The 13,682-nt window shown below is 39.1% G+C and overlaps 2 protein-coding genes across 2 annotated transcripts; one reads left to right on the top strand and one right to left on the bottom strand.

The window, feature by feature from the left end:
* The first annotated feature begins 238 nt into the window (after positions 1-238).
* Positions 239-8,556, top strand: LOC141795143 (max-interacting protein 1-like). Its single transcript, XM_074675925.1, has 6 exons — positions 239-606; positions 1,715-1,817; positions 2,086-2,115; positions 3,412-3,526; positions 6,292-6,463; positions 6,618-8,556. The coding sequence occupies exons 1-6, from the start codon at positions 378-380 to the stop codon at positions 6,779-6,781; spliced, it is 813 nt and encodes a 270-aa protein (XP_074532026.1). The 5' UTR covers positions 239-377; the 3' UTR covers positions 6,782-8,556.
* Positions 8,557-8,888: 332 nt separating this feature from the next.
* Positions 8,889-13,313, bottom strand: smndc1 (survival motor neuron domain containing 1). The gene is made up of 6 exons (XM_074675926.1): positions 13,154-13,313; positions 12,689-12,808; positions 12,108-12,250; positions 11,099-11,260; positions 9,667-9,820; positions 8,889-9,495 (listed from the first exon to the last, which is right to left on the bottom strand). Exons 2-6 carry the CDS (start codon positions 12,806-12,808, stop codon positions 9,358-9,360), a joined length of 717 nt encoding a protein of 238 aa, XP_074532027.1. The 5' UTR covers positions 13,154-13,313; the 3' UTR covers positions 8,889-9,357.
* Positions 13,314-13,682: the final 369 nt, after the last annotated feature.

Here is a 13,682-nt window from a genome sequence, read left to right as displayed (position 1 = left end):
TTTTGCTTTTTAAAGTCTGCACATTTCAGACATAACTGCATGCACATGAAAAACAGCTTTCATTTTTCATAATAATTCAGTTTATGCTAACCTAAATAAAGCAGCATTGTTGCAAATGAAAGCAGGCATTATGTGTGCTATTTCTTGTTCTCCAGCAGTATTGATAATGAGGATTTATTATGGCACAGTTTGACAATGAATGCAATGTGCATGCGTTAGTGGGAGGGATTATCCACCAAGTAGGGCAAGTGGCTGAGGCTAAGGACTGCAATTCCATCGAGCCTAGTTCATTTCAGTCAGCCGCTCAGTGTACAGACGGGACAAGGAGAACAGTTTCTGCCTATTTGTCAAACCCCCTAAAATATCCTGAAGTGAAAATGGTAAAGTACATGCGACAGCACAGCGAGCTGAAACCCGAAGAGGTCCTGTCGGAGTCTGATGCGTCCATGGACCAGCAGGATTTCGGAGAGATGTCCGACTATTCTTTCAGCGACGTTTTATACTCCAAATGTTCCGCAATGGACCAAATCGGCACTTTTATGAAGAACGTGCAAGTGCTGCTCGATGCGGCGCATTACATAGAAAATATCGAGAAGAACAGCGGAAGTAAGTAAACACGGGCTGTAGGGGATATTAACACGTAATGCGCCGAGCAGACAACAATAGAGGCGAAGGCGACAAAAGACGCGCAGCGGACAGATGAACTGGCCCGACAACAGCCAATAATATTTCAGCTGCTTCTCAAAAACTGTTTTTCTTATCGGGGATGCATTTGCAAAATAATATTAATTAGAAATAAGTTGAACAGATGTCTTCATTTTGGATTCAGGAAGCATTTGCATCGCCTCAGACAGATTTTATTACAATAGCCTGCAGCTAAATGATCTGCTCCCATTAAAGCCGGTCCCGTGCAGACCATGGCAGATACCACAGGGTATCTCGTGTATTAATAACGATAAAAATGGTTGCACATCTTAACATTTGGGTCAATACATGTAGATATTTGTTGTGTTTGAGCATCCAATTTCCACTTTAATAGCTTAGTCAGGATTTTATAACTATCTTAATATTTTTCTTAACTTCTTCTTACATATGTTTCATTGGCGGACAATGCTGCACGGAAAACTGCACTTTATTTCTATTTTCCCCGATAAATAAAATCCAATCTTAAGCCCTCCTATCATTTACCGAGGCAGCTGCTGCTTCCTTGTATGTGTTGTTCACATGGTTTCCACATGGAACAAATTGGAAAGTTTTCATTGGTCGAGGGACATGTTCCCAGCACGAGAGTCACGACAGACAGCCAATCACGCGCAGGTTCAAGTCTGACGTCGTATGTTACTGGGATGGAGGGTTCATGGGAAGTGTAGGCAACATTTTTGGGACACGGAGAGAATACTGTTAAATATAAATGTGTTTTAACGAAGAAGTGATTTTAGAAGCAACATTGCACCCAGATGTCGCTGGAAAAAATGAAAGAAACACACAATTTAACTTTGTACCTTTAAATTATCTACTCTGCTTACTTTTGGTATTTAGAGTTTAAATCAAATGTGAGTATATCTGGTCACACAGTTTTAATGTGATTTACAATTTAGGCCAAATAAGGTCACATCTATCATGCAAATCCAAGCTCTCATGAGGCCTATTGCTTGTGGCACATTTGTAAAATCTGTACAATCTATGTAATCCTCTTGATCTTTTCCATTACCAGAATGTGAGCACGGCTATGCTTCCACGTTTCCTGCAGGCCAGACTGCACATCAACAGAAACAACGCAAATTCAAGAACAGGAAACTAGATAATATTCACAACAGGTAGGTACATGGATCCTAAAAATATACATCAATGGAGGTGGACAGATTTAAAGGCATTATTTAAGACAATGTGGTGAATAGTTATTTCTAATAAAAAACTGCTTGCAGTATGGTAGGCTCATATATGAAAATCATTCCTACATTACTGCATGTATTTATATAAATGGATTGGATTTGGTTTGTACATACTGATTGTATAACATGCTGCATTTTGTCACATTAAGGCTTGTATAACACCATCTTTACACATATATTTTGATTTCCACAGATCAGCGCACAATGAACTGGAAAAAAATAGGTGAGTAATATGGGACTGCACCAGTTATTTGTGAGCATGATTATGAGACCTGCTTTAAAATGCAGAGCCTGCACTAGAAGGTATTAAAGGACAAAATGAAAAAAGTGAGTTGTGGCTAATGCAGTTATGTTAGGTTTCAACACTGAAAACAAGTTAAGTTTGAAATGTGGTCATGCAAAAGTCAAACCAGGAGAAGAGAAAAATTGAATTTACTGGATTTGAACTACTTTAGCAGTGAGTTGCAAAGGGAGTTTATCTTTAAGAGCCAGCTGTCTCAGAATGGAGCTTCATGCTGATAAACTCAAAGCTCTCTCCATCCTGTCACGATTGCATATTGTGCTGTTTTGCTAAATATGACCACTAGTTCAAAACTAGTACTGTGGCAGTATAAAAATCAGCTTCTTATCATCACAGGACCTCAGAAAAGGCTTTTTCAAGTCAACCATGTCATCATTCCCTTTATGTATATCACACCAGTGTGCATTTTGCAAGGCAAATAAAAAGGAGGTGTGATGTAGCCTCAGTGGCAGCATTGTTCCTGGAGGACATGCAGACATCTCCCCAGTCAGCAAATGAGAACCGTCTGTTTCCAGACAACAGGGCTCCTTCCTGAGAGATTCTCCTCTGCAAATCTTACAGCAGCTTGCTTCTATTGCTCCAGGATGAAGCAGCATCTGCTCTGAGTGGAAAGCAAATGTCAGGACTCATTTAATCTAAAATTAAATGCCCAGTATTTAACAGAAAACCAAGTGTGAGAATACAGACGGTGAGAAAAACAGCATCCCTGAGAGGAAGGCTTGTTTCACGGACTATGTTTTTTTAATTTCAAAATGGTGGCCAATGCAGAGAGAAGAGATGACATCACAACGTGACCTACATTTTACTCCATTATTTGAAGGAGTAGTGAGTGTCCTTCTCTGCATGTATCAGACCAAGGGCTCAGAGGCCTTGGTGGATTGAAACAGGATCTGAGACCAGAGGGATCCATACATGTACTATGGCAGGCGTCAGTTAATGGGGTCAGCAAGCAAAGTGGATTCACAGATAAACCCTCAGTTGTTATATTGCTCACTGTTAAATGAACAGTATGGATCAGGACTAATCAAAGTGAAGTTGTCGTAAATAATTACAAATCAAATTTGGTGAGCAGGAAAAATGGAACTATGACGTTATAAGAATCATTTCAGAGGAGGCTAATAAATTTTCGCAAGTTTCTTGTAATATATTTATGTATAATCCTCATATTTGCATGCATTCTTTGTCACTAACCCTTAATCATTGCGTCTCCTACAACAGACGAGCACATCTCCGCCTGTGTTTGGAGAGGTTGAAGTCACTGATCCCTCTGGGACCAGACTGCAGTCGGCACACCACACTGGGGCTGCTCAACAAGGCCAAAGCACACATCAAGGTGTGGTAGTCTCCTTGTAACATTACACTTTTAGCCAAGGGGTGGGGGGGTGTGATTAACGCAACACTATCATGATCAGTCATCTTAAACAGACAACTAGCAACCCTGCACGATAGCAAATAAATGCAAATAAATGCAAATCAGCCTTTAATGTGTTAAATATTCTCAATTATTGTTCTGAAGGAGATTTCTGAGTTCACAAGCCTTTCAGCTTCTCCTGTTGCATCACTGTAAATGCATTTAAGCACACAAACTTGAGTGCTGTACAGAAATGTATTCAAATATACAGAGAGTTGAGAGATATCAAGTGCTGCAGTGAGTTCTGGAGGATTACAAAAGATGACTTTGATATCGAAGGGAGAGCAGGGATCCATTTTTGAATCAGACTCAGTTTGGACCCATGGTGATGCCTTACAAAAAGCCTCCTGGTCAACAGATTTTTAAGTTGATTTATTTCAGCTATCAACAAAGCTGCATCCTAGTATTATGGCTCTTACACTCGATGACCCACAGTATCTCTTTCCTCCTTGAGACACAGGCCGCTACTCTGTATAGGAAATGTCAGTGATACAGTGTAGATCCACTGTTCACACAGATAGCTCCATATTTAGTTTATGTTTGAGTCTCAAGCACCCCAACTTGCTTTGCTGCCATAGCATGCCACAGCATATCATAATGTGAACTTCAGATGAAAAGAAGGAAAGTCCTATTCTTGTTCTTAGTTGGGTATGGCTCATGTCTCATATCTCATGTGACAGATTGACACCAGCTAGGTTTTAATTATCTCTCAGATACCTTACATTAAAGCTGAGTTGGATGTAGTCTCAGTGATATTATCCATATATTTTGATGCAGAGTTGTAGAGTCTATTGTTGCAAAGGAATCATATGGGAAATACTAACTTGTAATGGGTAAACATTTAATCTTAATGTCTTCTGAACTGTTCCCTCTGTACTGCGTGTCATTAGAGAAATGACTTATTCAGAATAAAGTCATTTTTGTGACAGTTTTTTTTTTTTTTTTTTTGGGGGGGGGGGGGGGGGGGGGGGGGGGGCTTGGCATGTATGTGGTTTCCAGTACTTCTGCAGCTAGCCTTAAGTGGACACTTGAATGATGAAATGCAGTTTTTCTTCATTGGTGTCATTTCTTGCAACCAGGGGTTGCTGCTGAGTTAGAAATCTATTGATACAGAAACAAAAGGGGCTTTCACAAATACTTCTGTATGATCTGTTTTCTTTTATGGCTCTCAGTCAACTGCACCTTGGGGAACTTTGGCCTCAGACTCTATTATTCTACCTGTTTGGTTGTTTTGGTTTTTCATCTGCCTTTCAGTTCTCACATAGGGGCTGTATTTTTTAATGTTAATAATACTCTAGAGAGCCTTGGATCTGCCTTAGACCCATCATCCTGAAAAGACCACTTTGTGAATCTATAGTGCTCAAGACTGATAAAAGGATCACAATGATATTGGAGTGTCAGAGTATCCACAACTCAACACTTTAGCTTCCCTAATGGCTGCAGTCAGAATCAGAGATTTTTTAGTTGGAAATATTGGCTTCTTTTTTTTTAAGCCCAGTCTGGAAAGGCTCCAGTTCAGCTGCAAGGGGCAGTTGATAGATGACTGAGGGTTGCAGTCAATCAGTAGGAGTTTATCGCAGTGGGGTCATGGATAAAAAAACCCACAATGTTAACATTTGACTTTGGACTTCTCTGTTTGAGGTCCAGGAAATGTGGCTCCCAGATGCTGCTGTGTTTTATTTTTGGAAGCAGAGGTTGTGGATGTGAGTCAAAGGGTGGTGCAGGGGGAGCATTAATGTCACGGCTGAAAGAGGTACAAAAATAATGAAAGGACAAAAGACTTGCTTTTTATATATACCAGGAAAAAATACAACAAATTAAATTTTTCAGGACAAGGGCTTCCATAAAGCAAAAAGACAAATTTAAATAGGTGTACTTAAAGGATAAAGACATGTTGACTATATTAGACTAATATTAGTGTCCTCTACATGTTTTTTTGTACAAAGACATACACTAGATTTATACACTGAGAATTTCTGAAGGCTGCAGTCATTGTGCAATGCACTCTGGGTAGGGATGGCAACTGACTGCATGCTTGTTCTTCCTAAATATTTCTCCATGTAATGCTTGTTTCAGTAACACTGCAGCAGCCAGAGTCCCCTATTTCAATTGTCAAGGGTCACTTATCTCACTGATGTGAAGTAAATGACTATAAATGTGAATCTGAGGCTGAAAAGGCATCTTTGGACCTCTTTTTTTCTTATTTTGGTAAACTATGTGCAGTATGCTTTATTTTATTTCATCACCAAAAATAAACCAAAACCTGATACTGAAAAAGCCAAAATACATTTTTCTAGCAAACTTCAAAAAAGATCTTGCTCTTTTTTCCCCCTCACACCAGCTTTTCTGAAGAATTCCCACCAGCCACACACACTCTCCTTGTGTGCTGAATAATGTATCACCAGGCACAGGAGGTGTCACATTTGACAGCAGCTACAACTACATATTAACCTCACATCGCTGCATATGAGACGAGTATATGAGCTAACCAGGCCCCATGAATATAGAATGCAAACCTGAAGGAACATCTCGCGTAGTGTAGTCCTTATGGTGATGACCATTCATAAATGATTACTTCGAGGAGCTAATGTGGACTGTGTGTGGACTCACAAACTCTGATTGGGTTAATTTTGTGAATGTTAAAAACTAAAAAGGGCTGAACTGACTGTTTTTTTTTCTCTGGGCAGAAACTTGAAGAGACAGACCGGAGGAGTCAGCACCAGCTGGAGATCTTAGAGAGGGAGCAGAGGCACCTTCAGAGGCAGCTATCCCAGTTGCAGACTCATGGAGAGAGGGAGAGAATCCGTACAGACAGCGTGGGCTCTCGTATGGACTCTGACCGCTCAGAGTCTGACAGAGGTCAGTGTCTGAATCAGAGTAAACTTTACACTATCACTGAGGTTCATGCATTCAGTGCTGATTTAAGAGTGTCACCATTAACACTGATAAAAGCAGCCATAGAAGTGCCTGGTTCACAAAAACTGTACCTAATTATTTTCTATTTTTTGAGCAGAGGAGATTGAGGTCGATGTGGAAAGCACCGAGTTCTCCCATGGAGAAATGGACAGCATAAGCACCAGTGGTGCAAGTGATCTTGAAGACCACAGCAGCCGGCAGAGCTCAGCCAGTGATGAGGGCTACTCCACCTGCAGTCTAAAACTGGCCTACTCTGCTTAAACCACCAGCCTATACTCTCACTACAGCTGCAGTCTCTATGGCTTTCACCTTTCAAAGAACCAGCCTTCAGCTCCATTCTCCCTCTCAGTTTATGTTAACTGTCTTCAGAAGAACCAGTCTCAACTTCACCCGTACCTGTCAAATCAAAGGTCTACTCCAACCTGTAAACCAGCCTTAAGTCCAACTTGGTCGAAAAGTTCAAAACGTCTCCTTCCAAGAGCCACAGGCTCCTTTACATCAGTCTGAAACACTTAAGTGAAAAGCCTCAAATTTAACTTCTCTGGCAATAAACAGTTAACACATTTCAGAGCTGACTTAACCAATCACCTGAATGTCCCTGAACCCATTACCAGCTTCAATTTTCTGTACCTGCACTCAATAGTGATCCTGTAGAGGACTGGTTATCGCACCAGTGTCCAAAACTGAAGGGAAAAGTCAACCTTTAGTCAAGTTAATCCTTTGAAACCAGCAAAAACACAAACACACCCAATACCAGCTAGAAGCTCACCATTGGGAAGGTTTGCTCCATTTGCCTTGTAAAAACATTGTCCCTGTTCTTTGGATAAAATATCCAGGCAGCACTTCTTGTCAGTGTGCAAGTCAGTGGCAAGGGCTACAATGTCTGCATTCCAAAATGTTCCTATCACCTCTGCTTCAGGAGCCACAACCAACATTTGATTAGGTGGTGTCCCCAACTCTTGACTGAAAAACAGTCTTTCCAAACAGGAGGTGAAATCCACTTTTGTTCTAATTTATTTTGCATATGATTATAATATTTATTTTTGGTATATTTAATTTGTCTGTAGCTAGTTCTTGGTCATGCTTGAATGAAAGAAAACCTTTGCTGTTTTTTCCTTTGTTTTTTAAATGTTTACCAAATAATCCCAAATGCTACAAGTTGAATGCATTTCTAGATGTTTCGTTGAAAGAATGACAAATCTCTTTCACACTGTGCGTAAACTCCATTTTATTTAAAAGTAATAAGCTATCCAAGCACAAAGCTAAAGCAATAACACATCTAGGTTTATTCTATCTTAAATGTTGGCTGCGTTTAGCGCACTATTTTGTCCGTCCAACACCAAATAGCGGTTTGCTAGTTTTCAACTTGCTCAAGTAGTTCTTAATAATCAGCCGTAAAAATGATTGTAATTGATTTTCTAAAAAAAGAAAAAAAAGAAGCTATGGTGCATGTGTGTTGAATGTAGCTTGTCTAATCATGGTGTAATGTGCTTTGGATTGACAAGTCTTAAAAATGTCTGTAGCATGAAGAACATAAACACTACAGAACACAAATTTTGGTTTATACTTCAATGTTTAATACTGTATCTTTTGTACCATTACAGATAATGAGTGAGCTCAAATCCTTGATTTGACTTTGACTTCCCATGAGTAATTTAATGTATATTTGATATAGAATCTCACTACTGACCTGTCAAATTCCATCAAAACCAAATAAGACATTTATCTGCATTTTTCTGGTCCAAGTCCCAATCAGTTACCACCAAATTGTGTCTTAACATGGGTATATGACTCTTGCACAAAGTTCCTTGTTACAGGTCTTTTCATTCCCCAACCTTTTTTGGGAAACTTTAAAATGCACTATGAAAAAGACTTGTGTTAAGAAGCTATGTCAAAGCACACTCCAGAATGTTTTCTCTTGTGCTTAATCAGCCATCAGAGGTGACTTTTTTTGCAAAATGTGCTGCTGGTCCCCTGCTAGAACTTTGTAACAGTTCCTGAAAACTGTCCCTGGAATCTCAATAAACCTCTACCACCCAGACATAAACTAGTGTTGTCCTTATTTTAAGTTTTCACACTAAAATAAATGCTAAGAATCTCAACTTGAAGTGTTGATATAATCATTTTCCTGCAGTTTTTGTACATGAAAATATGTGTTACAAAAAATGTTCACAAGCTCTTCTACAAATATTGGACTTAACAGGTAGAATGAAAAAAAGAAACCAGCCTTGACTTAGAAAATGAGTTGCATTTACATTTTCGGCATGCGGCTCATGAAATGGTACAATTTTTTACTGCCACCTACAGGACCAGCTGAAATAGAATGTAAAAAACAGACAAAAAAAAGAAGGTGAAAGCAATTACATAAAAACACTGAAAACAAAACAATGTTTATTTACTGTTGTATATATACAGAAATTAAAATGTAAATTCAGCCATCTCAAATCATCATTATAAATAGTCAGCGTGTCTTTTGAGTCCAGCCTGTAATTTACACACCTAATCTACAGATGGTTATCTATACACATCTTAGCAGGTATTTGGCCTCAGTTAAACCTGGACACCAAAAGTAAACTCTACCACTTTTCAATAACATTACTTCCTGTTCTCACATAACAGGTGTTCCAGAAAAGGGTAATAATATCCCCTACATTTGGATTCTTGTTGTTGTCCCTACATAATATATAAGAAAACTACATCAATATTTCAAACAATGGTGTGCAAGCAATTTCTTTCGAAGCTTTCTTTACTTTAGAAACTTAAACCATGTATAAACACAATGGGAAGCACCGATACAGCCAGTATACAGTGGGTTATAATATACATATTAAACCAGGTCACTGCGGCATTAAATGTCTGACATTGTATTTTGACGTGTCGTGGTACTGGGTCATTGGCTTGTCTGCAATGCCACATGTTCCTACTCCCACCTTTCCGTTTACACTTTCCGGAGATGCAAAAATGCTCCTCTTTACCTGAGAACAAAGAAGATACAAATTAATATCAGTCATTTTTATTTCACCATCTTATTTGTTACAGGGTAACAGGAAAAACACATCAAGTCTACAGTTGCAGTTGGGTGGTACCTCAGTGCACTGTGGGATTCACAGCACCACCAAAATAGTCCTGTAAAAGATATGACATACCTGTCCTTTCTTGTTCTTTGAGTAGGCTTTGTTGTTGAACTGTTGCCACTTTGACTTCTGCTCCTCTCTTTCTTGCTCCAACTCCTTCATCCTCAGAACCTTCTTTTGGGCTTTCTTCTTCTTATACTCTCTCTGCTCTGCTATCTGCTCTTTCCTAAAAAAGACACAGACAGTAGAAACAAACTTTGTCTTGTTCATGAAACAAAAAAACACAACTCCAAACAAAAGTGGGGTTATAACATAAATTATTCCAAATGAATGTCAGACCTCTGAGTTCAATTTATTATGTTCAGCCAGTTCATCACCTGGCCAAAGAAAGCTGGTTAACACTTGAATAGAATTGTTAAGTGGTAAACAGCATCTACAGTAAAAGTAAATTCAGTTCCAACAAGCTGAGCCATCAGACTGTTGTTTTAGTCTCCATCCCCCTTGGGCGCTTTTTGACTAATTTTGCTGGAACAATAAGAGGAGACTTAAGCGCATAGGGATTAAATATTTACTCCTGAGTGGAGTTTCCAGAGCCCTGGCTTAAAAGCACACACAAAAATACCCAATTTGGACAGAAACATAGTGCATTAGATCTAGTTAGAGCAAATCTTGCCCCAGCACAGTGACATTCTTCTACTTTCTTCTTTGTTCATTAAGTGAACAGATGTTCTGTTCAAACAGGGTCAGAAACCAGGTGTGGAGAGCTCTCTGAACTCGAATTTAATGCAAATGCATTTCAAACATTTGTACCTATGATTTTTTTTGTCTTCAAAAAGGAGGACATGGGTTTAATTTTGCCTTTGTAACCCGAATGTAACGAGATTCCTATGCAGTCATTCAACTGCTGAATTAAATGGTGTGTTATAATACTGTCATAATAATTTTATGAAGCTCAGCCAAACCTTAGATTGTTTGCCAACACACTCTTCCTTTTTGTTGATATACTGTGTTATGTATTATCCTGCTTTGGTTTAACAGGCAAATGTATCACTCAAGAAGATTTGCAATGGAAAGCGCAAACAAAAGACTATTTCAGCAGCAGTGATGTTTTCAATGTTCTGAGTGCTGGGGAATTGAACAGGTAGCCAACAAAAGATGGTCTTCAGATAGATTGTTGATAAACTCATATAAGTATAATGTTAATGTATATTTCTTTTGTTTTCTTGCCCTGCACCTGTGATTTCAGGCTTTAATGGGAACAATATAGAGGTCACCAGTTGTGTCACTGATGGTCTTTGTAGGCAACATAGAGGCTGTAGTTTCAATTTCAGTTTTGTTAAAAACTGTACAGTGGAACTTTAACTAAATTTAGTTACATTGAAGGCAAAATTCACACATTATTTTTCAGTGATCTACAGTATCATAATGAAAATATTTCCCTCTTTAGTCTTGATGAGTATAAATGATCATATATAAGCACCTTCAGACAAGATGTTTTTCATACCTTGATTTCGGCTTGCCGCCCCCATCCTCCTCAGAACGCCTCCCCTCTTCCACTGCTTTGAGATTCTGAAGAGGAATCACTTCAGCATTCCCATATTCAGCGAAGGTAACAGCTGCGGTGCCATTCTCCCGGTCTATCTCTTCAATCTCGGCCTCATACACCCTGCCAAAGAATCACGTCTGTAAGCAGGTGAGTATGAGCCAAAGACTCAAGCTCTACAAAGCTCTAATACCAAAACAAACTTCTGTTGTTCTTAAGGTAAAAGCATACATTAAACAGATGATACTGGCTTGTCTGTCCAAGGTCAAAACACACAAATTAACCTTCTAGATGAACACACAAGTGCATATCAAAAATAAAACATCCTTGAAAAGTTAGTTTCCAGACTCTGACTTCTGGAGTCAACACAGGCATTATAGAGAGGTTTTAAGAGCACTTCATGCTTTCTTCTGCTGACAAGCTTATGTGGATGCTAGTGTCATTTTCCAGCAGGACTTGAACCCTGTCTACGCTGCCAAAGTACCAAAGGCTGGTTAAAGACTATGAGATTTCTGTGTTTGACTGGCCAGCAAACTCATTGACCCTGAACTCCATAGAGGTATTTACAAAGCGAGATGAAAGACTCCAGACCCAGTAACACAAATGAGCTGCAGGCTGCTATTAAAGTTGCCTGGGCTTCTGCAACACCTAAGCAGTGTCACAGAAGAAGGCACAGGTTTGAAATATCTCACTCTGTGTGTACTGAATCGGAATAATAAATGGGCTTCACTTTTAGAATTGAAGGACTGACGTTAACTGTTGCGGGATATTGTAATTTATTTAGATGCATCCATTTACTTTTCAGAAAATGCTTTTTACGAAGTGACATATCTTGTTTTTTTTCTTAGGGAACTGGAGTCAATTGTGAAAAAAACACCAGAAACTTAATGTAATTTTAGCAAATTCTGAATACAGAGCTCAACTTGCATTAAATAACATCTTTTGAGGACAAGAGGCTGATGATACTCACTGTCCATCATGACTCCAGGCTGCCATACACCTGTCTCCCACTTTCCAGCCATGCTTTACAGGAACGGGCTCTGTGCCATTAGTGCTGGAAGTACTTTCAGTGGGTTGATTGGTCAGGAGATCTTTTGTTAAGTCTATAACTTCCTATAAAAGAAACACAGTGAAGAGGAATGCCACCATGAAACATGTCTATGAAGCAGTGTGTTACAGTTAAAAGAGAAAGACTGGAATGTTTTGTCTCTGGAAATAAAATCAAACATATGTGTATTAGTGGGACAACAAAATGTATCCATTTTCTCAGAAGTGACATATCCTAAAAAGTCACTACACGAACTATTTCAAATCAAAGTTGCCAGTTCCTTTAAACGGGCAAACACCTCAGTGTTAACTGGTTTTAAGTGTCTCAAAAACAAATGATGGAAGATATGGATCCTAAATCGTGTTCACATCAAACACATCTAATGATGCATCGTATCAAGACCAGAATCAGCTTTACTGGGTACACATACAGGAAGCTTTACTCTTGTTAACCTCTTATATCTTCGTACCAAGATGAAAAGGAGTTCACATAGAGGCACAAACCTGTAAATCTTTTTGGAGTTTGAGTAGATCTTCATTGTCCGGGTCAGTAGACAAAGCAACTTCAACTTGCTGTAGTTGGGCTTTGTAGTTGCTCAACTGTTTGACCAAGTCGTCCGACATCTGTGGGTTTTCGATAAAGAACACATCAAAGTTGGCTAGCTGAATTATAACGTTAGCTAAGCTAACAGTTAACATCTTGCATCATTTAAGTAACTTGGATATGAATAGTCTCGTTAAAAATACCCAAGCTGCGTCCAAGCTTATATCTGATATAACCGAAGCCGTGTCTGCTCGAAATGAAATGAAAAACATTGGATGTGCAACAACATTCATATTAGCTTCGGCTAGCATAGTTAGCAAGGCCCTCCTGCGTCGACGTTAATGTAACAGTCAACGCGTAGGGGCGACTATTATCCATAAATGGCTGAAAGAAAAGCCAGAAGAAAACGTTGCTGTTGATCTTACCTTCGTATAAATGTTCTTTCTCAACAAATACCGTCAGAAAAAATGACTAAATTTGACGAAATGACTGACCGAAAGAACAACGGTGCGCTTCCCTGCCTCGAGTACACAAACAGTACACCGGAAGCCACTTGATGACTTTCTCGCGAGAACTCACAGAAACTGCGAAGTACGGCGAGGAGCTGCTCGTGAGATGTGAATTTGTCTTTCTTCCTGTTATTTAGCTTGTAAATTCAACACATAACAATATAATGAATTCAGCATTTTGAAATATGTGTTTTAAGTAACAAAAATACATTATTTCAGCACAGGAATGGTTAAAAAAAAGAGGTAGCAAACAATTTAATTAAGAGGGAATAGAATAGAATAGAATAGAATAGAAAAGACTTTATTTATCCCCGAGGGGAAATTCAGGAGTCACCGCAGCATTTAAGAAAACAAAAGTAAGAAAGAGTATAGAAAGTGCAAAAAGGTCCATAAGAAATTAGATGACGACATCCCGTCCACCACTCGTCCACCAGTCGTCCACCAG

The sequence above is a fragment of the Halichoeres trimaculatus genome, unplaced genomic scaffold (genome assembly GCF_033239565.1).
Source record: "Halichoeres trimaculatus isolate MK-OKI-2021-1 unplaced genomic scaffold, fHalTri1.1 fHalTri1_scaffold_8, whole genome shotgun sequence".
Classification (NCBI taxonomy): domain Eukaryota; kingdom Metazoa; phylum Chordata; class Actinopteri; order Labriformes; family Labridae; genus Halichoeres; species Halichoeres trimaculatus.
This window is presented reverse-complemented; position numbering and strand designations above follow the sequence as displayed.

Coding starts and splice junctions, on each gene's coding strand:
- LOC141795143 (XM_074675925.1), top strand. CDS start 378: ATGGTAAAGTACATGCGACAGCACAGCGAGCTGAAACCCGAAGAGGTC. Junction 2,116..3,411: donor AATGAACTGGAAAAAAATAG/GTGAGTAATATG, acceptor CTCCTACAACAG/ACGAGCACATCTCCGCCTGT. Junction 6,464..6,617: donor CCGCTCAGAGTCTGACAGAG/GTCAGTGTCTGA, acceptor TTTTTTGAGCAG/AGGAGATTGAGGTCGATGTG.
- smndc1 (XM_074675926.1), bottom strand. CDS start 12,808: ATGTCGGACGACTTGGTCAAACAGTTGAGCAACTACAAAGCCCAACTA. Junction 12,251..12,688: donor AACTCCAAAAAGATTTACAG/GTTTGTGCCTCT, acceptor TTTCTTTTATAG/GAAGTTATAGACTTAACAAA. Junction 11,261..12,107: donor GCCTGGAGTCATGATGGACA/GTGAGTATCATC, acceptor ATTCTTTGGCAG/GGTGTATGAGGCCGAGATTG.